This window comes from Nestor notabilis, unplaced genomic scaffold, assembly GCF_000696875.1.
Source record: "Nestor notabilis isolate BGI_N333 unplaced genomic scaffold, ASM69687v1 scaffold13673, whole genome shotgun sequence".
Lineage (NCBI taxonomy): Eukaryota > Metazoa > Chordata > Aves > Psittaciformes > Psittacidae > Nestor > Nestor notabilis.
The window spans coordinates 93,782-121,385 of NW_009922477.1; the positions used below are offsets into that span (position 1 = coordinate 93,782).

Sequence of the window (27,604 nt, forward strand, 5' to 3'; positions counted from 1 at the left end):
ACTACATCTTCGCCACCAGCTTGGAAAGCAGAAAGGTTCCTGTGAAGAGGGCTTGGAATGTGAGCGAATGCCACAAACCATGATGTGCTACGTACCATGCAGCCAGCGTTAGGCTCGCCAAGCTCTCCTCAGAATTCTGGCCATAAATCCTTCATATGCAGACCATAATCACTGTCATTCAGGGAATGAAACTCACCCTTGTGCTTAAAATTAAACCCCCCTGTCATCCATTGACTTTGTGGCCTTGGGAAAATTATACACTGCCATTTTTTTACCCATAAAACTAGGTAGGCAGTGCCCACCTACCATTGGTGACAAAGTAAGGATTAATTAGCTAACGTTTTTAAAAGCCTCCCAATCAAACAATGGAGCACAGCAACACTACACCCAGTAACACTGCATTGTTGTTCCAGCTGCTGAGTGTGCCCCAGGAACAGGTCTCATAGAAAAGAGAGATACAAAAAAGTTAAATAATAAGGACAATGGAGGGATTAGTTTCAGACACAGAGCAAATGATCTGACGACTGGCATGTGTTTTCACTGTGTTTTTAACATGATAAACGCCATGTGGTAATAACCTCCGGGTTTCTGGTGGGGGAAGAGAATGAAAGGGTTTGGATAGAGCAGCAAGGCAGGGCACAAGGGAAGAGGTGAGCATCCAAGCAGAAGAGCAGGGAACACAGAGGTGCATTCTGACAGAGGTGTTAAAGGATCCAACAAACAGAAGCCTCAGACTGCTTTCTCCTCTCACCATCAGAATGTTTAGATCTTTGTGCCAGCTACTCCTCCTCAAAGATGAGTGGTGTGACCTGCTAAGGCCACCCATTCACCCACCCCAGCCCTTCCACCCTCTCAAATATCCCCCTCACATCCTCTTGGCAGACAGCAAAAGACTTGTGGGATGTAAAGTAGCTCTGCCTTGTCATGTGTGAAAACCTGGTCTTAACTGGGAAACAGCATTTACAGGAAGGTGTGAATGTCACAAGACTCAACACCAAGATCCCCTATTTAACTACAGAGGAGATTGAGTATTCTCCCATGCTGCCTCTTTGCGTTCCTTGGGGTACTAACTTTGAGAAACCCATTAGAAAGAAGAGATCAGCAAAGCATCAACTGAGGACTTCTAGGGCTTTGTTCTACTGTATTCAAACTCCTGTTTAGAGTAAATTTTCAGCAAGATTGGATTTAGACAGTGTGGTCGGGGAGGGCTGGGGGAGTTTGTGTGTTCAGGCATCTTTTCTTGTTGCCATCACCCTCGAGTATGTGCTCCCAAACAAAAAGCTGTGTTGTTTGGAGATTTTTTTAATTATTAAGGGCACTTTGTAATTATCCAAATTGTCACGGCTTTGTATGTTTCAGTTTAAAGAAACCTACTTCAGAGCTATTGCTCCTTCTCTGCTGCCAGCCAAAAGTCAAGCACCCAAGAAAGGACGTGATATTAGATTATCAGACATATTCACAGAATGACTGATAGCAAGGGGAAGTCCAGTTAATGTGTGCTGTGGGGACAACTATTAAAAAGGAGTGTGGGAAGTAACATAAAAGCTTTCTGTCCCAAATAGTTAATCTGCAACTAGAATTAATCTCCTAGTAGGAAACAATAATTGGAATTTCATGGCAGTCACTAACTGCGGGAGGAATCACTGTTTACATCAAATTTCCATGAAGGCATGTAACAGTACACAGCCAACTTTTGAAGCGGTTTACCTGCTTCTAGAACTCTTGACCACAAACTAGTTCACTGGTAGATACGCTGGATCCAATCACTTAAGATAGAATTGTACATACATCTTCACTGGTGGCAAAACTGGTTTAAGAAGCCTTTCTGTTCCCACCCGAAGCTTGTTCCCTGTAACTTCTTTGTTATGCTGATGCAACCTCGTCAGATAACCTTGCAAAACCAGACCAGTGAAATAATCTCATTTTAAAGAAAAAAATCTCTTAATCCCTCCCCAGTATTTAAGTGCGATCAAAAGTGGGAATGAGTATCTGGAGTGGGGGGAGGGGGCACCTTTTGAACCAGCTTCGTTCCAGAGAAAAAGAATTAAAAATTTAAGAAAGACTGCAATGTGAGCATCAATATTTGAGTACGCCAGAGACTCTGGAGAACAGAAACAAAATGGGAATTCAGCATTTAAGCACTTCCAGCAAAGTGAAATAGCAGCCCACAACTGCATCCCCGGGAAACCTGCTCTGCTCCAGATGGGCTGTCAGACAGCCCTTCTAACAGGAATTCCCTAAAAAAACATAAAAGCTATATCCCTCAGCAATGCCAAAGGAACAGGGCAGTAGGCACTGCTCCAGTACCTGCAGCAACATCACCATGTCTACTCAATATTGACACCCCATCTTTGCAGTTGCTTTGTTCTAGGATAATTCCCCCCAAATAACTTGTGCAAGGGAGGCAATAGATCAGTAATCATGAATGTCTTAATAGACTTACTTTTTCTTCATTGAAACGGTAAGCACCCGTAATCCTGACATCAGTCCTGGAGCTGAAATCTTGCTTCTTGCTCTGGTACTTACCTTCTCTCCAGGGCACAGGACACGCCAAGAGTTTTATATGGTGTTTAAGCTGACGTCTTTTTGTAACAGGACAGAGGTGTGTGCTTGGGAGTACTCTCTTCTCCTTCCCTACTAAAGGTTTGACTTCTTTTTAGGTACCTTCCTTTTAGGTACTGACATTCTGCAGTAACTGCTTATAAAATGAGCTGTCAGACACACAAACGTGGGCTCTTACCTCCACTATTGGGCTGGTTGCTTGCTAATATGGTCCCTTGACTATATGTGTTACTTAACAATCTGTGACTGTCACTGCCTTGGTCCTGAGCAGCTGTCCTCTCATGGAGCCAACACCGAATGCCTGAGAAGGGTGGGAAAAGAGTGGTGAAAGAATGGAGGGGTCTCCTCTTTCCTGGCTCGGGGTTGTGTTGCTTGCCATGAGCTCTCTCTCAGTGGGCTGTTTATTAATAAACTTCACTCCCCTCTCCTCCTCTGCCAGCTTGCCAGGACACTGGGAAATACCTGACAGTGAGCAGGGAACTCTGTGATACACACTGCAGTTTTCTTCTGCTCTGACACAAGACAGCCTCTTTCCACTATGGAAAAGGAACAGCTGTTCAGGGAACAGCAGAAGTCAGTAATTAAAGACCTAGGTAGGCCCTTAGCTATCATGAGGTGTGTCACATTCCTAATAAATTCTACACTGCAGTAGAACGCAACTTTTCAGAGGACATGCTGTGGCTACACACATTCAGCCCTTGCTATCTTAAGAGAAGCAAACTTGTCCCAGCCACATGCCACATTTAACTACCTAACTGAGTTAACTAAAGGTCATAATGCTGCAAGGTTATATGGGACAAACTTCCCGTTAGTTAATAAGATGGTCCAGCCCCACAGCTGGGTGCTGGCAACATTTTTCAGGAAAGAATGTGACATTTTTCTAAATAGAGAAATATGGTGCTCCTATCTCTTCAACTTATAAATCCTGTTTTCTATCAGCTTGTCTTTCTTGCATTGACTCTCCTCCCCTCACACTCTATAATTACACGTTCTCCTCTTCCCCACACTTACTCTGCAGTGCCTTTTTCACCTGGGCTCAGTCTGGACATGGACGCTGGAAACATACAGCCTTGTGCTGCATACTAGCATGCAGAATTGCTGTGCTCTCCTCATTTTACAATGCACGCTGTCCTGGAAGCAGATCCTACAGCTTGTTCTACTCAGCCATGGATTATCTGTGCAAAAGAGGGAGGAGAAGAGAGGAAAGGCTTCTCATCTGTTATATGCAGCATTCCACTAACACGAGGCACAGGCAGACCTCAGGGTCTATCCGGATAATAAAACAGTTAAATTTTTTGTCTTTTCTAAGATGAGTTATGTTTGAAGTATGACTATACAAATTTAAGTAGAAAACAAGCCCTGACAGGAACAAAGTAATTCTGTTTTCTGGTGAGCACATGGTCTGAGGAGATGACACATTACAAAAGATTAATAGCACAGTGAAGAAACAGTAATATTAATCTTCAACACAATGAACTCCAGATTTAATATACAACTCCAGGAGATAGATGTTTATTTTCTTAACTGTGTCTTGGGAGCCCATTTTTAGAAAATGGAATCAGTCTGATTCCTCTCGGTATGTGCACAGCATATATTCAAGACCTAACAATGGTTCAGCCTCTGAAATAATCTGTGTTCCTTACATTAAGAAAGTGAATGCATGAAAGCATTGAGTTCCTTTCTGATCACAACAAATAGCATCTTCCTCATGCAGTCCTAAGTAGAAAACATAATTAAAAAAAGCCACAAGGAGGCAGCATATTAAAACGTTTGTGGTATAAAATGACATCCACAACGATAAAACAAACAAAAAAACCCCAAACCCCACCTCTCTCCCAAATCTTCAACCTGGTATTTAGCAAATGTGTTCTCCTGACCCCTCTCCTTTTCATTATGCCTTATACACCCTTTTCTCTTCTCTACATACCTGAAATTCGTAGCAATCCTACTGCTAACAGTTTACTGCAGGCATACAGTTAAAATGGAAATCAAACTCATTTCTGGAATAGCATTTAGTGGAAAAAATGCGTAAACAAAGAAGGTAGAAGTGATATGACAAAACATAAAACCTTCGGACAGACTAAACTGCTTTTGCTTCCTCTGGGGCTTACCAAAACATTCCAAACCTCTGAGCCCTCTCCTGCTTTTCTTTTTGTTTATAAATACATAGCAAAATGCCACCCAAAAGGAAGCACTGGAATTTTCACCAACCCAGGAATACGCTCTGGATCCTTCAACAGTCGGAACTCCTGGATCACTGCCACGCTGTGCACCACCGCTGCTAAAGGTCTTGGCTTGCAACTACGCTGCCCCGGGCACAGAACCAGAGCAATGATCCAGCTTTGCATTTCATGACCCGTGAATGCTGGAAGTTGTCTCCTCTCCTCCACTCCCTCGGTCCTTCTTTTCTGCTGGTATAAAGGACTGTTCTCAGATGTGGCTCAGCACAGCATAAGAGCGCCTAAAATCACTACAGATAGATATGAGAGCTTTTAAACTGGTATGTTATTTAAAATGCTTATTATTTGTAGACTATGATGTATTTTATGGTCAGCAAGGCTAAACACAGACTAACTGCTCTTACAGCATCTTGTGCTACAGGCTGAGCACATCAAACACAGTAAGGCAGCTGCAGCAACGTGTGAACTACCTAAAACATTTCTAAATATCATGAGGAATGTACAAAATCTACAAACAAAGTACAGCATAAGCAGTGTACAATTGGGTCCTCACAACAGGCAACTAAGAACTAACCCAAAGACAAACCACAATCGCAAAAGCAAAGAAAGACTCCTATTTTCAAACTGCAAGCTCAGTTCCTAAGAAACTGCATCTGTTTCTCTGACTTCTTAATTCCAAAAGACCCAACACACTTTGCAATGAAATATCACAGTTCATGGGGAAATTAAAACGCAAGCACAATGTCAGCAGAAATCACAAATTTATTAATCCTTAAATATATCAATCATTTACCATTATGGCAAGAAATATGTACACTGTGTCCCATGGTAAACTTCAGTGTTCCAAAATGACAGAAGAGAAGTGTGTAACTTGGTTGTGGTGGAGAGAACAAATCACAATTTCCTCACATCTTGGTGTGGAAGACAAACTTGGTCTACAGTATTACGTCAACACCACATGCTATGTTATAAGTATAAAAAAAAACACCCTACACCTAATTTGTTAATTTTAAATACAGTTATGCCACTTATAGCCGCTTCACCAAAAAAAAAAAAAAAATAAAATAAAAAGGTAAAGAAATTAATGAGAAAAAGATGAGGCCATTACTTTTATCACAGATCCCATTGGCAGGTTAATATGGCTCAACACATTTATTGTAGATGCTTATTTTAAATATATATTGTTTAAAATCATGAAGTAATTATCAGAGAAGCTTAAATCCATCTACCATACATCCACTAGTAACAACATCAAAATGTTTAAGAACTGCTTTTGATTAGTAATCAACACAGAAAGGTGAAATGGTACAAATTAGGAAGCATTCCCAGTTTAAAAACTGAAAGGGAATAAACCTAACTGCTTGCAGGGATGTGTTTTCACAGCAATGTAAGAGAAGCAAAAGTAGTCCCCGTTACAAAGTTTGCATTTGGAACCGAGAGCACTCCCAACGCAGCGTATGAGTGTCCAGCAAGCAAGCCAAGGTGGTGACGCTGTGAATTGTCCTTGGTGCTGTACGCTGCGTGAGAACGTCAAGAAACCAAGCGCAGATTGAGGGAGGAGAAACCGACCTGTGGTACAGTGTGAGAGTCTTACTAGAAAACTGGTGTATCCATAACACATTTCCAGAGAAGCAAGAGCAGCAGTGTAAAGTAAGTAAAGTCTTCATACTAAGCTTTTAAGGCCTAATATTTCTGGAGTGTATAACCACACACCTGGTCTACAGCTTAACCAAAATGTTATATGTTTTAAAGCCTCCTTAAAAAATTTATAGTACACCCTAGAAGTGATAAAAATCTCTATTTTTCCATTTGAATCCTCAAAAACTGCCCCTCAATCATCACTTTGTTCCTTACAATTTTTAATTTGACTTAGTCATCCAATAGAAATATTCAATAAGCACAGTAAGAAAGCAAAGGTAGAGACTCAAAAGAAAAAAAAGAAGCTGCTGGCTCACCAGAATATCAGCAGTTAATTCTGAAGTGATCAAGCCAGCAAGTGATGAGATTTTTCCAGTTTACACAGACTAATAACCTAAGAAGGCTTCAGCTGGTACAAAGCCAAGGGATTATCACTTCCACATTTATCAGTAATTTCGTCCACCTACATGCTGTAATTAAAATCTGCTTCACGGTAACGGAGCTGCCAGCGGAAATCCTAACCAACCCTACCAGAAACAAAGCAAAATCCTGGGACTTGTGGGAGAAGAGGGAGTCAAAAAACAGTTTTTAAAAAAAGAGGGTAAAATGTACTTTTTTTTTCTTTTTTAATAAACAGGATTATTTTTAAAGTTCTCTGTCAAAACTTGGCATAAATAGAGGAAGTGACATATGTATTCTGTATCTACTGCTGTCCATCAAACATTTTTTTTTGCCTTTTAAGCCTTGTTATTCTCTATTTGCATGGAACATCACCTTCATTGAAATGTTAACAGTGTACGGATGGTACATACAGCAATATGGTGCATCACAAATGTGTTACATGAAGAACCTTCACAACTTCATGCACTCAGAAACATGCATGAAGAGAACGGGATGGCCAAGATGGTAATCAACCAGGTGCGTTGGGTACAGAAAATGCAAGAGCGGCACCGCTGATATTTTTAGCTAGGAGGAAGGAGAAAAAAACAAAACAGGTTGCCATTACTGAAGTAACATTGCCACCAGATAACAAGACATGCTCAAGTATTAGCCAATACTATGGAAAAAATTCTTCTCAAGATCATCTAACACAATATTGTGAAGTAAACCAATGGGGACAAAACCCCTGAAACACTCAGCAAAGCATTCTTTTATTTTTCAAACCACTTCACAGGTGTTTTTCATCTTTACTACATGCCAGTCTGTTAAGATAAAAAAGGAAACTGAGTCAGGAAGCCAAAAATGCCTTAACTGATTTCTTAAAGGAAGGAAGGAGGGCAGCATTCAGATGTGAGTTTAATTTACTTCCTCAGCATGTACATTACAGATACTGCCACGGACCCAGATTCTCATACAAAAATTGAATTGATTAACAAGGAATAATCAGATGATTTACATGCAAGACATGCAGGAGCCATATGCAAAGAGAAAATGAAAGGAACATGTAAGCAAGTAGTTAACTAACTCCGCTTATAGTAACGTTTGTATTACCGTAGCATCTAGGGGCCGAAGTCATGATTGGGATCCCACTGTGCTAGGCACTGTACAAACACAGAACAAACTCTTTACTTAAGTCTTTCCGTTATTTGGTATTTAACTTATGAGAATGCAAGAAGGTGTGAGGGAATATAAGCCTGGGAGCCTCAGGCCTGAATTTAGGTTTGGGAATCAGTTTTAGGTCCAACAGCCCTTTGACTGCCCGTATCAACCTGAGAAGACGGGGATTAAAGAAAGAATATGTAAAATAACTAAAAGAAAAATGACAATGCTTGGGCTGAAAGGGGAGCTACCAGCCTAGAAGAGACTTACTAGTCTTTGCCAGTGACCTAAGCACAAGCAGTAGGACTGATCTCATGTAGTATACTTACACTTAGGTGGAAGACACTATAAATACAAAGGAAAACCAGAGTACTGTGCAGGAAGAACCCAATAACCTTGAAGGCTGGGTAATCCAGAAATGTTACATGTAAGTATAGGAAGTACAAAAGTGCAGACTCAGCAGAAGTTTCTATAGACTCCTTGGTTGAAAATGACAGTGGAGAATAAATATGTGGCTGTCAAATGTTCCGCTGATGTGATGCAGAAGACAAGAGTTCAAAACAAGTGCCAGAACATAGCAGCTGCGGCATCATTCTCAACAGGGAAAAGAAAGACCTTATGAAGTTAAATAAAGCCCTGACCACAACTGTACATGGTATTTCAGAAGAAACCAGCCTAATGAAAAGACAAACCTCAAAGTGAAAAAAGACAATGAATAGCTATTAAGGTAGCCAGGAAAATGGAGATCCTAACCAAAAAAAAAAAGCTACCCAAGATAGTATTGGGTATTTACACTACAAAAAAAGAAGGTGGGAAGTGATCTCATCAGCCTTCATATAAAACAGCTCATGTCTGCATACCTATCCCCAGTGTAAAAGAACAACAATGAAATAAGAAAAATAGAAGATACATTGAATATGGCTCAAATTCAGACTGGAAAGTTAAAATTTCTAACCATCACACAAATTACATTTTAGAACAGTGATATGAGAAAGTCCAGAAAACCCCTCTGAATTCAAGAGGAGAGATAGGTAAGGGATTTAAGAGATATTAATGCCAGTGCTACGCAGAGGGTGCATATTTAGGGCTATGTTGCAATCTCAGAGCATCTCTCCTTAAGCCTTAGCCATACTCTAAGGCTTTGAGCTGCTCCTCCTCCTCTGTGGCTTTTTCAGCTTGGATACACTTGTGCAATCCTCAGATCTCCTCTGTCTGACCCCACAGGCTCAAAATACCCACTGACATAGACACAAACCTACAGTCTCAACAGAATTATTTCTCAGCTTCTCCTCCTTCCATTTTTAGCTGAAATCCTTATCTTTATTAGAGAGCATGAGCAGCCATAAAGAACTGACATTACACAAGTCCTAAAGACTGGCACTGCTTCTGAGGTGCAAATCTCAGACCTGTACATACACCTGCATTCCCTGGAGATGTGAAGTCTATGGGCAAAGAGTTGCCTGCTCTGTGGCAGCTAGAGCCTGGCTTTTATATTCCAGAGAAACTACCCCTGGTGAGTTTTTGTAGGAGTAGTATGTGTCTTGGCACAGAGCAGCTCATCACACACATACGTGTTACATGAAGGAAGCGTCAAGGCTCCTGTTACAACACTGTCCCTCAAAACCAAGAAGCTGCAGAAGTTGTTCGGTATATATCTATAAAGTATTCGTCAAAGAGTTCTTACAGGAATTACTGGGCAAATTCCATCATCTTCCATGAAAATAGTAAAAAGATGGCTATTTTCTTGCCTTCTGGTTTTGGTATGTAAGAACGAGTGTCAAAAATTACCTTTTCTCTTTTGTATTTTTCCCTATATGATTAAGAAAAAAATTAAAGTGACACCACCATCCCCCCTTCTCAAAAAACAGAGGGGATGGAAAACAACAAAGGAAGAGACTGAATAGTTCTCTGGTTCAATTCATGTTATTCTGCTGGAGACACTTACTGTCCAGGGTTTACTGGGGCAGGTGAACCTGCTTCACTTCTGCTTTCTGGCTGCATACGTACTCAGGTCAGGTCCCTTAACAAAACACTCATTTATGAAACCATCAAAAATCTACATGACACTGCATTTCAGGAGAAGGTAACTACTGTTTCAATATTATCTATTGGAACACTGGCAGTGCAGCTGGCATGTGAGAAACAACGGACGACAGGGTTCTGGCTCCCATTGGTTTCACATTTTGAAATAAAATACAATAGTTATCAGCAGGTAATAAAAACACTTTAAAAAAAAACCAGAACAGAACAAAAAAAAAAAACCAAACCCCAACCCACAAAACACCCAAAAAAACTTCCAAACCCCGAAAAGCACAAAAACCAAAATCATCCCTACTGAATTTATAACACCTCATTATATTCTGTCATGCTCCTTCTTTATCAAGTATTATTTCATCTAGGAGAAGAATACTGCTGTGAGAAGTAAAGTATGGGGCATGATGAAGTTGGAAGGATGGAATCTAAGCTTGAATCCATGGCAGGAAATTCAGCCACTATCCACATTAGGATACCTCACACAAACGTGATTACATCCTATAAGGGGAGCTTGCTCCTGAGCAAACCAAGGCCTATGCCAGTGCTGTCTAATCTGGAAACAGCCTAACCTAAGACAGAGGTCAGGGAGGTTGGGCTCTGAGGGACACAGCAGCATTAGCAAAGGCTGCACACAGAACAATTGTAAAGGACTTGAGCAGAACCTCCTGAAGAAGCGGGTGACTGTTTATCTTGTTATTGGAACTATGAGTGTGTTGCAATTTAGACTGCTCAAAATCTGGCTCAATGAATTCAGGCTTGCATGCATTGAGTCATGGCATTACTTCGAGGGTATGAGAGGGCATGCACAGATGCCCAAATGAACAACAGAGAAAAGTGATGACGGGAGAGATCTGAGGTGTACCTACACAGATGTCAGAACTGTCAGACAGTTACTGACAGCTTAAAACTTCAGCAGTTAAGCAAAGAGAGCGTGGGAAAAGAGGTCAAAATGTGACAGGTACTCATATGATTTAATTTACAAAGTAAATACATAAATTGGCTCAAAATCAACTCACAGTGAACATAACTAGGCCTGAGTAAGTAGACGTGGCTGGAAGTCACAACAAATATTACTCAGAATAGTGTTACTTTTTCAGAACAGTGACCCTGTTTTCCTTGAAACTTTCCGGTCCGCTCTAACAGCTCCATGTATCCTCTTGCTTTTTATTTTTTCAGGTTTTCCAAATCTGTGTGACTTGTCTACGTTCTAACATTTTTTTGCTCTTCAAGCTGTCAGTTCAGGGACTGAGTTGGATCAGTGGGCACCACAGTTGAAAGCAACAGCAAGAAAAGCATTATTTTAAAAATATTTGCACCAATACCATATGCACATTACTGAATGTAACACATGCTGCACTAATGACCACAAGGAATTACACTATCAAGAGGACAGTTTCAAAGTTTTTAAGGCCAAAAGCAGCTATTTGACTATCTGGTCTGGCCTACATAGTTTTAAGCTTTTGGTCTGAATTGTTGCTTACTTGATAGGTACTGTTGGTGACCCTGAACGGTGAAAATGAACATTCTGCCACTTCCCATCACGACGGTGCCAGACACGCGTTTCCTCTGACTGCATAGTCTTTGGCATCCCGCTTCCATCCATGTACTGTGTGAGCCGGATATATGCAATGCAAGCAGCATCGTCGCCCACCAAGTGCACATGAGGATTGAGGATAATGGTGTGGATTGGTTTGGTACTTTTTGATAAAGCTAGGAAACAAACACACACACACAGGGGATAAATTACATTTTCTCTATGTATGCTAAAATAACTCATCTCACCCCCCTTTACAAAACAAGAATTTTGAGGTTAGCTGCTACAAAGTTTTGTTTACTGATTATCATGACTGACAATTAGCCTAAGTACATTGTACAATTCAGCACAGTCACAGCATATTTTCCTCTTTCCTATAAGGAAACCAAGCAAAAGTTTACTAGTATATATTACTTAATCCATGAACAAACAAGGATTAAATAAAGTGGGGGCCACCATCTCGAGTTTCCTGATTTGAGTTCTCCCAATACTTCAGTTCGCTGCTGTGGCTATAGTGTTTAACGACATTTGCACTTAATATTTTCAGTTAAAATAATTCAGCTTTTAACTCACTCCTGTGGCGTATCTTACTAAGTGCTGACATCTACAATAAATAAAAAGCAGCAGCAATGAAAGGAAACAATATAAGTAAAAAATACGGAAAATACTGTTTTGGAGATGGAAGAGAATTTAGGAATACAGTAATACCATGTTATGCTCAGACATTCTCAGAAATTACTGGATAAACTTCATTTACAGTGTTTTATTTCCTTTTGAATCAAGTCTGCTCTAAAATGATTACCTACATTATATGGTCTTCCAAAACTTTATTAAACCCACTCTATGGACAATTTTTCTTTGTTATAGCTGATGTGACTGTAAAACATGTATTAAACATATTGTTGTTTCCATATATATATATACACACAGACACACAACCAATACCAGAACGAGAGCTGATCAGATCCTCAGCAGTATAGACTAAGTGACTACAGTGTCTTCCCCAATAAATCACACACTCACTAGAAGTGCTGACTGTCAGTTGCACTCATTGTAATCACATTATTTAGTGACATTTCTTTTAAGTACATTCACAGCATGATTTTATCTTTTCCCCAATGGAAAAAACAAGGCATGAGAATTACTTATTGATGGTTTGTATGTATTTTCTTTTATACGCTTTGTCTTTCTCTTTCCAAATACCTCAAACTTTCCTCCACTATCCAAGGTGCCTTGCGTGAATGAGCAGCACACGAACAGACAGGAAAACAAACAGAGCAGAACTCTGAAAAAAAAAACCAACTCCCTTTCCCTGCCCAAATCAATTAACATCCAACAAACACAATCCCAAACAACAGATGAAGATTCACGCAGATGAAAAAGGAATGTTTACCATTTTCAAAGTAAAACCGGTGAAAGTCCATTCCTTCTACTAGGTTACCCAACGCTTCAGGTTCAAAAGATGTAAGGCCTGGATCACAGATTTTTCTGTGGAAAAGAGGAAATTCTGTCATAAACACATGCAGTTCTGTAACACAAGTTTGAAGAGATTCCTTTTTAAATGTTCCCTTTATTCTCACTGGACATGTTACTTACCTCTGCCATCACACTGGAAAAGAACAGAAATTACATGGGGAGAAGCAATGGAGTTCTGGTTTCACCTGAAGTAGTAAATTTGGCAGCTTACTTTAGGTGGACTAGGTGTGACAGAAATTATCTTTTGACAAAAAAAAACGGTATTACAAGTAGGGATTTTCACTTGTAACTCTGGAAACTGCTTCTGTGCAATCCAAAGGATATTTTTTATGTCTCACACCATCATTTAAGCAAGATTTATTTATTTATTTTTTAACTGACAAAATTTAGATAAGAAATTGGATTGAGTTTTTACTGTGAGGGTGGTGAGGCCCTGGAACAGGCTGCCCAAAGAACTAGTGAATGCTCCATCCCTGGCAATGTTCAAGGCCAGGTTGGTCAGAGCCTTGGCTGACATGATCCGTTTGAGGCATCCCTGCCCATGGCAGGGGTGCTGGAATTAGATCAAGGTCCTTTCTAATCCAAACCATTCTGTGATTCTAAGTTTTCTCCTGACATCTGTACAACCAAGGATTCAGTGTCATCACACCGAAGTAAAGTTTAGTACTAGCAAGTCTTTCAAATAGGACGATGTTCTAGGTTCAGCTGTAACAGTTATTTTTCTCCTTCTTACTAGCTGGTGCAGTGCTGTGTTTTCAACTTTAGTCTGACAACAATGCCGGTAACACACCAATGTTTTAACTGTTGCTATATAATGCTTACCCCAATCAAGGATTTTTCAGTCTCTCATGCTCTGCCAGTGAGGAAGGGCACAACAAGCCAGGAGGAAGCAGAGACAGGACGCCTGACCCAAACTAGCTAAAGGGATATTCCATACCACAGCACGTCATGCCCAGTATATAAACTGGGGGGAGTCACCCAGAAGGCCCTGATTGCTGCTCAGGTTGGGCTGGGTATCAGTTGGCAGGTGGTGAGCAATTGTATTGTGCATCACTTGTATTTACTGTTTTCTTTTCCTTTTTCCCCTTTTAGTTTTATATTCTCTCCCCTTGTTATTTCCCTTATAATTCTTGTTACTGGTGGTAGTCGTAATGGTTTTGTATTATACCTTAGTTACTGGACTGTTCTCATCTCAACCCGTAGGATTTACATTCTTTTGATTCTCCTTCCCATGCCTCCAGGAGTAGGGAAGAAAGAAAGAGGGGAGTGAGTGAGTAGCTACACGGTTCTGAGTTAGCGGCTAGGCTTAAATCACAACAGATGAGCACTGTCCCTGTTGAACTGTGGGGCTTGTGCTGCAACAGGACAGAATCCACCCAGAGAAACATAGGAGACCAAAAGAAATGCTGAGAAGGGTGTTACTCTACTTATATTTTTTTTAAGGGAGGAAGAGAAGCAGTGATGGAACCGGGCCTTTGCAGAGAAATTATGAGAGACAAATCAGTCCGCTCTCCCACAGAAAATTCTTGCATGGTTCTCAGCAGAGGCTGGTGGAATCTAAATTCCACGTGGTCTTTCATGCTCTGTGATTTTAGCTACTATAAATCTCTACATACAATAAAAATTTTCTGCTAAAAGAGGTTCCTGCTGTGTTTTCTGGATTCTAAATCACAAACATGACTTTACATTAGCACGCCAAGACATATCACTGTATATTTTGTGTCAGGATTATGATCCTGTCTCACCAGAGCAGTACATTGGATTTATACTAGCAGGTCCTCTGAAACTGGCAACCAGGCTTGTGTAAAGCTGGGGCAAAGCAGCAATGAACCCATCTCAGATTTCTAGGGGGCACCCGAGAATGAACTCCAACAATACATAAATACAAACACACTCGTATATAAATATACATATTTACATCTACAGTATCAAATACATCACTTCCTCCTAAATGAGAAAACTTACGTGTAAGCTTCAAAGTCCCCATTGTTGATAGCTTCAATCAACTGCTCGGTAACCTTGATAATCTCCTGCTTACGAGCTGGGGAAAGATACAAATACAACTCTTAAAATGGAAGGCAAAGTGGGAGGTGACAGCTGAAAGGCTGTCAGAAGAACAGCTGTAACAAAGGGATTCTGTCATTCCACAGCTGGCGCAACAGCCATTTCTCTTCCTCTTCTATGACCAAAGGACATGATGTTATATTGCTGCTTTACACTTGTTTAGCTTCAGTGTACTCCTGTATTCATGAAGGAAATAAACACATGTCAAGATCAATCCACTTTCCTACTATACCTCTTTTCATCTTTACTCCACTGAATGACCTGCTGTTTAAAAAGCAAAACAGAACACCACCAAACTCAAACCCCAACTTCTAAATTCAAATTAAGGGAAACTGATTATTGTTTTACAAGCAATGCTCTAATGTCTCATTAGAAATGTTCTAATGTTTCATTAGGCCTTTACGTTTTAGGTGTCTAACACTGATTTTTCAGGAATCGTTCTAAGACCTAGTGTTAGCTTTGGTCAAATGAGTATGTTTAAGTACTGAGGAATTTAGGCCTTAAGCCTATAGTCAAGATCCTCTGGCACAAAGCACAAGGATTACATGTAATGCATACAAATCTACACAGGTCTAATTACAAGACCGTGTCTTTCAGCTCTGACTTCTGTGACTAGGCCAATCTTCTGCCTTTAAAATGCTTAATGTATCTATATTACAATAAAATTCACTGAGATCATCTGGCAATCTTTTATCTCATCTACTACTACTAACAAATGCAAAAAGTAACGGAACAATGTAGTTCTACTAAGAATATTCAAACTCAAGCAGCGTTTGCATATGCTTCAAAGGCAAAATTATGTGAAATAGTTTCTCCTTTATCAGTCAAGAAATAAGCTCTCTCAGTTCAGCATTTGTTGATGTTGATAGGAGTTACACTAAAACACTGCAGAGTAAAAAAATCCATGCACAGTGGTACAGTTATGACTAACATCAGTTACTTTAGCAAGGAAAAGTTTAAGAGACTGTACCACAATGAAAAATCTCACTGACTTCACTTGGGAAACTGACTTCTAATTCTAAAGACTTGTTTTTTGAGGTACAGAAGTTTTATATTTTTGCAGTGTACATTTATCTTCTGGTGAAGTTCAACCTTATACCCACAACATTCAACCAGAGTGACACTGCTCTCAAACACAAATTTTTGTGAGTTTAATGCTAAATCGGTAAGGGAGAGAGATTTTGTTGGTACATTTGCAAGGATTTAATTTACATTCAACTCCTTATTAAACGTCAGAAAATCAGTTTGGAAGACTAAACCTGAAATCTAAAGAAACACAAGCTATCAGGCTGTAGTATTGTCTCTTGTGCAAGCAACAGTTCTAATTCTCCTGCAGGCTCCTACACATGAACTAGATTATTAACACACATGCAAATATGCTCAGAATGTCAAAACCAAAGTACTGAGAAACTCATGTTCTTCGTCAAAAATAAAATGTTGGAGAGCATAGACAAAATGTGTCTCCAATGCTGTACTACAAGAAGTTGCATTGTGGTGTTGAAGAAGTTTTTAATTTCTTTTATGCCCCACCATCTCCTTTAGTAAGTGCTCATCTAATATATTCAGATGAAAAGCACGAAAAAAAAACAGCAAAGAAAGAAGTGATGGAGACAAAAGCAGATATGAAGGCCTAGCAAGGCTTTCTGTAAGCAGCTCTTGACTATTAGACAGGAGGAAGGGCAAGAATGTTTCAAGTATGAATTGCCCCCCCTTGACCGTGGAAAAGAAAAGGTATTGCAATGAAGAGATGTTTTGACTGCAGACCAGCAGTGGCCCCACTGGCATAGATTTAAACAACACAGACCAAACTGGACACGGTACGGCACCGTCAACACAAGCCAAGTGGTAGGATGGTTGAACAAGAAATGATGGTGTGGTGTTAGAAAAGGCTGGCAAAATGAAATCCAGAATATGCAGAGTTCATGCAGTGAGGAAATCACAAGTTTTGCATGCAACATCTCATATTCATAGACATCTCATAACAGAACTAAATAACCTGGTAACATATCCCAATCAGAGACTAGGAAATTACTATTAAATCAGACAGTGAAAAATGAGGTAAAAATCTCTGATGAGCTACTACTTAATCATGAGATCATCTTATTGGATAACAGTGGGAGCAATGAAGATGTCTGCAAAAGTACTGTAGTTTCCACACACAAGAGACACTAAAACACATAGACATGTAATTTTACTCCTACTTGTCTAGCGACAATGGGCAATATTCCCTTTTTCGTTAATATCAGTCATTTATTTTCCAAATTTTACCAGGAGAAGCTCACAGTTAACTCAGATGTTATACGCACTCTGACAGGCAACAGCAAACAACAAATATATTTTATTACACAACATTCTGTGATCCAGGGCCAGAGGCTTATAAGGTGTTTTCTTTTATATTAACGGTGTGCAACAGATCAATCAACCTGACTCACTCGCATCTGTTTGCACCTTTAACAGCATGAGTTTAAAGGAATGTGAATGACACACGTTTTTCTCTGTGAATCTTTGAGATTCCGAGACTTGATTTCAATCTTGAATGAGAATGGAAATCTGTTCTGGATCAATCAAAATGTTGCACTTGAATCACATCTTTGATGTTGACCTACATTACAGGATAGAATTCAGCATCAAGCCCAGAAAGGAAAAATGGAACCATGCTGCAAAATTGCTGTTTCCTGTTTTTTCTTCCAAAACGTAACTGCCATGGAACACAGGCTTCTTGATAGGAGCCACCTAATATTACAGAACACTGGTCTAGCAAATTTCCTCTGGGCACTACTAACATCTAGCAGAGCTGTGTCTGCTGTCCATGGAATACAACACACATCCACCAGGAAGCCCTGCAGGCCGGCAAAGTAACTGAAGGAGAAATCACTGGCTCAAACCAATCGTGTCCAACTCCAGCACTAGCATCAGCTCTTCCAGTACTTGGGGAAAGACACTGCAGTTCACAATATGGGCTGTGATGTCAACAGAAAAATGCTGCCAAATCATCTGCCTTCCAACTGATTTCTCAATTTTTTGTACAAAACACCAAGCACCATGTGAAACTGTGTATGAAAGCAACTACACTACTCTTCCCTTTCACCAACACACAAATAATTAGACACATAATGAGATCAATTAGATTTCTTCTGATTTATTGATCGGATATGCAATCTCACTGGCAGAAAGTGACTAAGAGCCAAAGACAGAGATTGAAGTTCTGGGAAATTTTTATCCTGTGTGCAACCTCCTGACTCATTCTCAACCCGTACTCATTTAAGAGCAAGAGTGAACATTACAAGAAAAAGATGGTCAAGAACAAGGCAGTACAAAATATTCAGTAAAATCAGGTATCATCAAAGAAAAATTGCAAATCTCAGTAGTCACTGTGATTTTACACAAACTTCCTACTGATTGTTTTTGGGGTTCTTTTTTATCTTAGCATTTTATACTTTCTGTAAAGGTATGTGTGTGGGTGCAGGGTAACAGAGTACAAATACAGACCAAAAGTATTTCAGTCTATAAATACATTGTCTAGGAAGATGACGTTTAGCCTGGGAAGAAGGAAGAGAAAGGAGACATGGAAGAACTGGAATACAACAAGCAGAAAATTGGAAGGAGACTGGAAAGCCACAAGACTACAAATGCAGCCATGACTTGTGGCCACAAACATGAAGTCAATTACTTGAGTTTTTCCTTAGTGCAAGGAAGAAATAGGGAGGGCATGGAAGAAGAACTACGGTGAAGTGAATATTGGTAGGAACAAGGTCCTGCTATTGCAGACATCTGACAGAAATAATGGGCACGTATAAAAGTGGTAAGAAAATGACCACATTTTCATTATTAATTTGATGGACTTCACTCTTCCAAACCTTCCACTTCTTTTCTCCAGCTAAACAGACATTACACAAAGTATAAAAGGACAACAAGCAAACCACAAGACATTAGGGAAGAGGCATCTGGCCAGTTCCCTTCTGCCAGATAACTGTCACTTACAATCACCATTTCCATTTGATTTTTTTTATTATTTTTTTTTTTATTTAATCCAATAGTAAACTTTGCTTGAATTGAATTCTAGGAGAATTATGCTGTTTGATGTACAGTAGCAATTTTATGCTATTGTACTTTGATGTGCAGAAAGGAATTCCTAAATAACTTCAGCTTTGGTTAAAGCCGACCAGCTCCCTCACAGTGCAAGTTCTTTGGCACTATGCTGCGTCTGTCCTATTCTCTACCTTTAAAATACCATTATGAGCTCAGACTCCAAGGACTGTATCTAGTCTTATGGCATGTAATAGTTTCTCTGAGAAATGACAAAAACACTAAGACATGGGGCTTTGAGCAACCTGGTCTAGTAAAGGTGTCCATGCCTGTGGCAGGGGGTTGGAACTGGATGAGCTTTAAGGTCCCTCCCAACCCAAACCAGTCTGTGATTCTATGATACAGGAGGAAAACTCAAAAATCATACTGGGATTCTGATAAAACTGGTTCAGCTACTTTTTCTAAGGGCTGTGCAAGAGCTAACTGAAAAGTTAAAGCCTGACCCACCTATACTGTCTTAGAATACAGCAACAGCCTAAAACTACCGAATCTCTGTAAACAAAGGATTCATTGGCAAAAATACATTGGGTGTTTTTAAAAGAACTGAAGAATCAAGGATTAACACTGTTAAGAGAAGTTGAAGATGCTGAGAAAAGAAGTTGAAGGTGCTGAGCCATCTTCCTGAGAAATTAATGGTGAAAAAGACTGCAGCTAATACAGCAGAAAGCTAGCATAAAATGGCAAACGTGTATGGAAAAGACAGTAGCTTTCACATTCTTTGCTCGGAATACAGGTGAAGTAAATAAATTAAAGACAAGACTGTGGACCTACTCTAAACATAACCTTTACACCTGTAGGGTCAGTGAGCTAAGGTAGTAAGTATCAGCACTTACAAAATATGACCCCTGCTTTGGCAAGTGAGTAGATGTATGACTAATACAGAGGCAAAAATATTATGCAGACAAGCTATAAAAAGACCAAATAATAAGAAAAGAACAAACCAGGACGTTTTCTAACACTGGCTAAAATGATTCCTGCAGCACTGCTGCGGTATGTATGTCATCTTCAAATGAGTTACTACCTCTAGTTATATTTCACTACCTTTTTTCCCCACTCAGCTATAGAGTAGGGATGATCCTCCACCATTAAAGAACACTATTAACACTAATATTTAAAGAACACAAAATAAGTAAGAGCACCATTTACTTAAAAAGCATCTAACACTATAAATCATAGAATCATAGAATAGTTAGGGTTGGAAAGGACCTTAAGATCATCTAGTTCCAATCCCCCTTCCACGGGCAGGGACTCCACACACTAAACCATGTCGCCCAAGGCTCTGTCCAACCTGGCCTTGAACACCACCAGGGTTGGAGCATTCACAACTTCCTTGGGCAACCTATTCCAGTGCCTCACCACCCTCACTGTGAAGAACTTCTTCCTTACATCTAATCTAAACTTCCCCTGTTTAAGTTTAAAGCCATTAAATGCCTTGTACCTGCAAGGTGCAGGCTCACAGCTACTGATATCAAGTATCACAGGGGAAAAAACATACAAAACAACAGCAAACCCTCTTCTTTCTGGGAGCTTTGGGGCTCTCTTTTCTTCTGATAGCCTCAAGCAACATTCATCAACTCAATCTACAAGATTCACATAGAAACAATAGATATTTTGGCATTTTAATCGTGGAGAGAAGGTATAGAACAAAAATGACTTGCAGATGAGTGAAAATGAAGTTTTCAGAAATACATGTATCATAAACTTCATATTCTGTGAAACACAAAAAAGAATCCCTGATAACTGACTGACCATTGTATTGCCCAAGTTTTTTTTTTTCCAAAACTGACCCCAGTTCTGAAAATAATTTAAAGCACCTTATGCTTCATTCAGATATTAGAGTACCTTTCTACTGTTATCAATACTCTAGAAGACTGACTATGTAGCTACTATAATGAAGTGGTTATTAGTTACCCCCACTGATCTTACAAAAGTAGGAATATGCTTTTGTATTGTGCTTTGACTTACTTAACACAAAATAATCCTAGGAACAGTCATCACACTGCAGGTATAAAACTAATTTTAGTCTTTCAGAAAATAGCTTACCAAGCAAGCACAGCACTTGTAACAGAGCCTGTGGAATCCATAGTACAGACAAATTACCGTCATCTTTCAAATAATACCCAAATTGGGGAACTGCATATCCTTTCCCACTGTTTGCTTTGGAACAGACAGTGACGAAATCCCTGCTAAGCAGTAAAGCACCTTTTCAGAAAAACAAGGTAGCATCTTTACAGATTAGCATGTGAACTCGAAGGTGATTGAAATTAGTCTGCTTCTTACTTGCTCACAGGTAGTTTCTCAATGAAAAAAACTTCAAACATTTCAACTCAATACTCTCCAACTACACATCTTGGTACACCTAAGACTAGATTAATCTCACCACATTTTGGACATGTGTAAGTACAGACAAGTGAGTTTGTTCTCTCAATTCCCCTCCCTTATAGTCAATGGAGAGAAATAAGCACTTTCAGACCACAATTCATCATATCCTAAAATAGATATTTAAGACAAGTATGACTCATCTGACCTATCTGCGTTGACTGAAGGGAGTCTAGACTACTAGCTCAAATATAGGTATCTAACATTGGGGAGGATGTCTAAATCTGGGGAGACAAATCCTACCCATGGTGCTATCGTTTTAAAACTGCACAGTCTTTTATCAAGGTGACATTGGTCTGCTAAAATTAAATGGCACAGTACAGGGAAACCTAGGTTCACTTCTAATCTGAACCTTGTCCCAACAAATAGGAATCAGATGAAAAGCATACAGCCCCTAATGCTATTCCTACACTCTGAAAACAACCAAACTTTGAAAAGAAAGAGGAAGAGGCTAGAAATTTTATCCTGTGTTACATAATGAACTCTGGCTATGTGGATGCACCAGACATCACTCATCATTTACAGAACACACCGCTACCCCAGAAACAGAGAAATACAGCATATCACAAAATGTTCTTCAAAACCATTGTCCTCATACCAATATTTGAAAATTCTCTGCTGATCACTTCTCTTACAATTTATTCCTCAAGTATTCCAAGAAAATAATTTCTGTCCAGAAAATAAAAGGTGCTGCATGAATAAATGACTGCTTGATCTACATAAAAAATATTCAGACCCTCAGATGACAAGGCATGCTCCAGGGGACTTCTCACTCAAGAAGTTCATCAAAATGCAGTGTATGTAACAGTAGAGCTTATCTCTCACCCCACTGCTTAACCTTAAACTTTGATATGAAGTAAGGCATATGAGTTGTCACCCTACATGGAACATCTCTTTCCTAGTGCCTGCTGATTCCAAAGACTCACTCCAATTCATCGAATTATGATCTGGGTGGACAGTCTGCAGAACTGATTTTTAGACTATTGACAGTCTTTCACCTTTCTGAAAACCTGTAAGCCTACCACTTGTCTAATAAAAAAGAATCACTACATGAAGTATGTAGGCGAATAGATAAAAAATTAGCCTAGCACTTTTTCCACCCTATGATTACAATAAAAAAAAAAAAATTAATGCATCTCCTATTTAAACCTTTATCATAATGTAACATCATATGCCCTACATAGTTTCTTGTGATTTATATGAAATCAATTATTTCTAAAGATGCTCTCTTCCCAGAGCCTCCATACAATTAGATTAACATTTATTCCGCATGGCAAATGTTGGCAAATGTTCATTTTTTTTAATGGCAAATCACCTACAGTCTCAGAACAAAGCTGTATCATGGTCACTGCACTGAGAAGACACTGCACTATGGTTTCTCAACATGTTGTATTAATCATGGAATCTGGGTGCTGACTCAAGAAATGATGTTAAAAGCCTTGATAACAAAACATTAACAAGCTTTGCCACTGTGCACCCTTCTATTTAAACTGTGCTCCTATTTAATCACTCTACCAATTCAAAGAAATAATGTTGTTGTTAAATAGTGTTTTACAATGGAAAATCTGTAATAACCCTCAATTCTATACCTCTTTACTTCTAAGGAAGTTTTAAAAGCAGTGAGCTGTGTTGAGACAACGATGATCAACATCTTCCCAAAATACCAGTTCTAAGAAATACTGCATTTGTCTTTTTTACTCATAGGAATACTGTGTGACATTTGAAAATATATTCCTCAGCACCTCAAGCACCTAGGGCTGGAATGCAGATGTTTTTTTCTCCAAGACTCACTTAACTATACGATAAACCTTCTGCACCTTGTCTTTTCTCAACATGCCACATTTCCATCATCTTTTTCCCATCTGCTGCCCATTTTTTTTAAACTGCTGTCTGTGACAGCAGATTAAAACCTATCAAGTTTACCAGCTAAGAAATCAGTTATTTTTCTTTCTTAAATTATAATGTATTCTGATAATTACAGTAATTGCTACTTAATAACAAATAAGAGAGTAAATTCAGTTTCATCCTACACAGAGGATGAATCAAAACACTATTTTGGTTCCTACCTCAACTTTGTAGTCTGACTTCACTGTTAGTTTTTTTCTTCTAAATTTGCTCTTCAAAAAGACTGGCATGAGTTCTTCTGCTATGCAACTTAAAAATCCTATCACTTGAGCCTGTATTACATCTCCAGCAAGCCCAGTAACTCCCATGTAGTGTCACAAAGTCTTAGCAATATTAACTTTCACTGATTTTCCTTAATATTGCTCACTGCTTGGGAAAATTATTCGTTACTACAGCTGCTGGTAGCACTTACCTTTTTTCTGGTGAATGCAAGTGTGCCAAATGTAGACAACTCCAATAGCCTCTTTACAGTAATATTGCAGACACCTCTATAGTCTGTACCAGTATTCTGAAACATCGTTAGAGCCATCCAGACAAAATTCTGCTTCAAACTGGTGTTAGCATAAACACACCTTCCATGAGCCACACCAGCAGTTTTTACCCCAATAGCCTATCATGTTCCTAGTATCTTCTCTCAGCACTTGAGTTGTTTTCACTTGTACTTGAATTAATCCCATCTTTGGTAGACAATAACTACTTCTGGGTTTATGAATAGCAGCTGTCCAAGGAGCACAGTGTTGCAAATGCAGGTTTTATGTTATGCTGCAGATGAGATTCAATAGGCATTTATGTCACAGTATCGACCCATTTTGTGCTACTGTCAGATGATGAGGAGGGAAAGGAGGAGACAAAAAGAGATCATCTGGACAGATGAGTCTCTCAACTTACACAGTACAGAGGAAGGAGTGGAGTGGGAGAGTTCAGACTCAAGTGAATGACTCTCTGAGTTTGCATTTTTCACGGACTTGCCCACTGAATTGATGGAAAGAAACACAACATATGAACAAACAAAGATGAAGAGGTAGAGTGTGATCAGAATCCTCAGCAGGCACCGGCAGCAGGAGCGGCCGCTGGGGCACGGCAAGGGTGGTGACCAGTGAGATGAAGAAGCAATGGAAGAGGAGGAGTGCTGGGTGGAACATAACCTCTCCAAGTCACCCTCCTTTGTGAGAGCTGTGTGAGGATCAAGTAGATGTGAAGGAAGAAAAAGAAGGCCAAAAGAAAAATAACGGTAATTTAATTACAAGCAACAAGAACTTACAAAACCTTTGAGCACACAAACAATGCTAACAATGTACTTTTGGGTGCCAAAGAACAGTTGTAAAGGTCGTAGCCATGAACGACTCTGTTCAGATGCCAGCGCAGATCTACCCCTCTATCCAGAACTGAGATACACAGGGTTTTGAAAGAGCAGTTAAAAAATGTTCATAGAAGTTTGAAGGTTTTTCTTTACTAAAGCATGTTCCAAATGGATTAAACTTGTTTCTTTCTACTGTTAAATAAAATAAAAACAACAGGTATAAAATGAAATAAATTAGCAAAATATATGAAAATAAATGCCTCCTGAATGGTTAATGTTTTGAAGTGATGTATTAAGTAGCAAAGATTAGCCAAAACACACCTGATCTGTGTGTGTCCTATAACTCAGCAATTTTTCTCATTGGGAACCATAATTCTTACTAGTGCTTTCATTAATTTATTTCCAGAGAAAAAAAACCAAACATGAGAAATCTAGATTTCCTAACCATGTTAAATTTAACAACTCAGCTTTATAAAAGTCTGTGTGCACTGCTGGCAAAAGTAACAATGGTTATTCTCCAGCTGAAAAAAACCCTATCAATCTCGCATCAAAGAGATGCTGCCAGAGTTCCTGTCTTATTACCACACGAAGGAGAAATCCCAAAAGCAATCCCAGAAGGCAGCACTGCCTATGGTCCAGTTTTCAGTATGTTCTTCTGTCCACTCCTGTCCTTAAATTTTGGAGGGATCACTGTCACGCAGATAGCCCACTGACCAATGGTTAACGTCAGAGATTTTGTTAGCAAGGAACCTGAACTTACAGCTTCAATTAGTTTTAGACTCACATTCTAGAATTAGCTTATTCCTTGACTAATTAAAGCTCACTGTTGTTTGCTAAGCCCTATTTCTAGTAAAAGAAATATGATCCAGTCCTAAAAGATGTAAATGTATACATAAGCAAGACAAAGTTACAGACTCTACGATTTTCCACAAGTAACAAGTGAAAAGTAAGCCCGACTGTACTGTCTTCAAGCTGAAATACCTGCCTTCAAAAGTGAAAACAGGGTAAGATCCTGACGCCCGTGGATAATACTGCATGCATTCCCTGATAGATTATCAAGCATCTGTTCCTAAACATGCATTTGTGATAGGTGATTTAAGACTTCTTTTTTTAATTGCTACCTTCCTTAATGAATCGTAACATTTGTAATACTTTGCATACACACAGTCACTCCCACAGGGCACACAGAAACACAACTGGGCTAGAGGTAACAAATCCCACACAGGCTCACATGACCCACACGACTTTAACATGTCAAATCAATAGCAAAATAAGAAAACCATTTGATGCACAACTGAGTGTTTTAAATATGTGGGGGTGGTAGTCTGTACAAAGGAAGGTACCTGTACCTGTTTGTGCAATCTATGCATGGTGTTAGAATACCAGGAGGAGGAATAAAGTGCATAGATTGCATGCCTCTGCAATGAGTCGTTCTCAGTGAGGTCTGGGGCATACTACAATGCTATAAACCACATCCTAATGGCTTGCCATTTCCTTACTCCTTTGCAGGAAAGAGAGCCTCTTCCCATCTTGTACTGCATGCTGCAAAGGCAACAAACAGGCTTGTCACCTAAGATATAAAACATTCCTTCCAGGTCTCAAATTTGGTGACAAGCATCATCATGAACATACACATAGGGATCCAGACTGTTAGCACAGAGAATTCCCTCAGATTGCTACCTCTGAAATCCACTCATTCCTATCAGCATCTTATCTCCAGCTGCAGCCAGTGCAGCCAGTAGCTGTTCCTGATAAGAGAACAGCTTTCTCACTGTTGTCCTAGAAAATCTACATCCAGAAGTTAAGTTTGGAATAGGGGGAAAATATAATTCATAAATGCCTCGCTAAAGCATGAAGCCTGATCTTGTAATAGCTGTCAGGGTTACAGGACTGCCTATTCCCTGAATCATTCTAGAAATTAGACCCTAGGGGTTACTGTTGGCTTTAATTATAATAAAACAATCTGCAAAGCAGCCTCTGGTGGAAAGACTGGAAGTGTGAGAGGAATACTAAAAAGTGAAAAACAAGCAAGCTTGCAAGCAATTAATTGGGACATTATACTTGGTTTGTTGTTTGTTTTTTTTTAATGAACAGAAAAGGAAATCCCTGTGCAGTGGAATAAAATGTGCACTTGGTGTCTCATGAACAGGGTATTGGCCCTGCTGCGTGTTAGGCTATGGACCTGCTGCTGAGACAGCCGCATCAGTGTATGAAGTTGTCATGATTGTCCCAGACATCAGCAGTTCAATCTGTCATTCTTGGTGACCCTACCTTCCCACCAAAGCAGGTGAATAAGCAATGAACGCTACTCTGCCTCCTTTCTTCCAATCACAGGTAACATCCTTCAGCTCCTCCTTCTGCAGTCTCCAGAAAACACACACTGCAGCATTCTCTGGAGTACAGCCTCAGCTCATCTCACCGCCTTAACCCACCTTATGCCCTCTGTAGTGCTATTATGTGGCAATGGATCAGGAACCTACAAATAACAGAAAACTTCATCTGCTGAACATTTTACATCTGTCACTTGACTACAGCAAAGAGAAGGACATGACTGGGATCTTGTCAGACCTGTGATTACTGCAACATCCTCTTTTTGGGAATAACGTATATTGTGACCATCTAACCTGTTCTTAACTGTGATGCTACAAAATCCTATTAAAGAATTAGGCAAAACATTTTCCTTTTAGTTTTTGTTATAATTATGTTCCTGAGATATAATTCTGTGTACTAAGCTTCAGACAGAATTTTATAAAAATCCTACCATTGTAACATCATGTTACATCGTCACACAGAGGCCCTATAATTAAATTATTCATTTAATGAGATTAGTCGCTAAACTACACATAATGGTTTGAAGGAATACAAGATGTTATGAATAAGGGTAAATAACACTGTATTTTCCTCTGT

At 39.5% G+C, this 27,604-nt stretch overlaps 1 protein-coding gene across 1 annotated transcript in view; it reads right to left on the reverse strand.

Moving 5' to 3' along the window:
- Nucleotides 1–7,009: 7,009 nt before the first annotated feature.
- Nucleotides 7,010–27,604, reverse strand: part of CAMK2D (calcium/calmodulin-dependent protein kinase II delta) — a gene marked incomplete at its 5' end in the record, with an annotated part of 50,581 nt that continues 29,986 nt past the window's right edge. Inside the window, 5 exons of the mRNA XM_010011627.1 lie at nucleotides 7,010–7,346; nucleotides 7,872–7,921; nucleotides 11,435–11,663; nucleotides 12,881–12,975; nucleotides 14,929–15,004. Coding sequence (XP_010009929.1) covers nucleotides 7,915–7,921; nucleotides 11,435–11,663; nucleotides 12,881–12,975; nucleotides 14,929–15,004 — 407 coding nt within the window. The remainder of the gene's footprint in view (nucleotides 7,347–7,871; nucleotides 7,922–11,434; nucleotides 11,664–12,880; nucleotides 12,976–14,928; nucleotides 15,005–27,604) is intronic.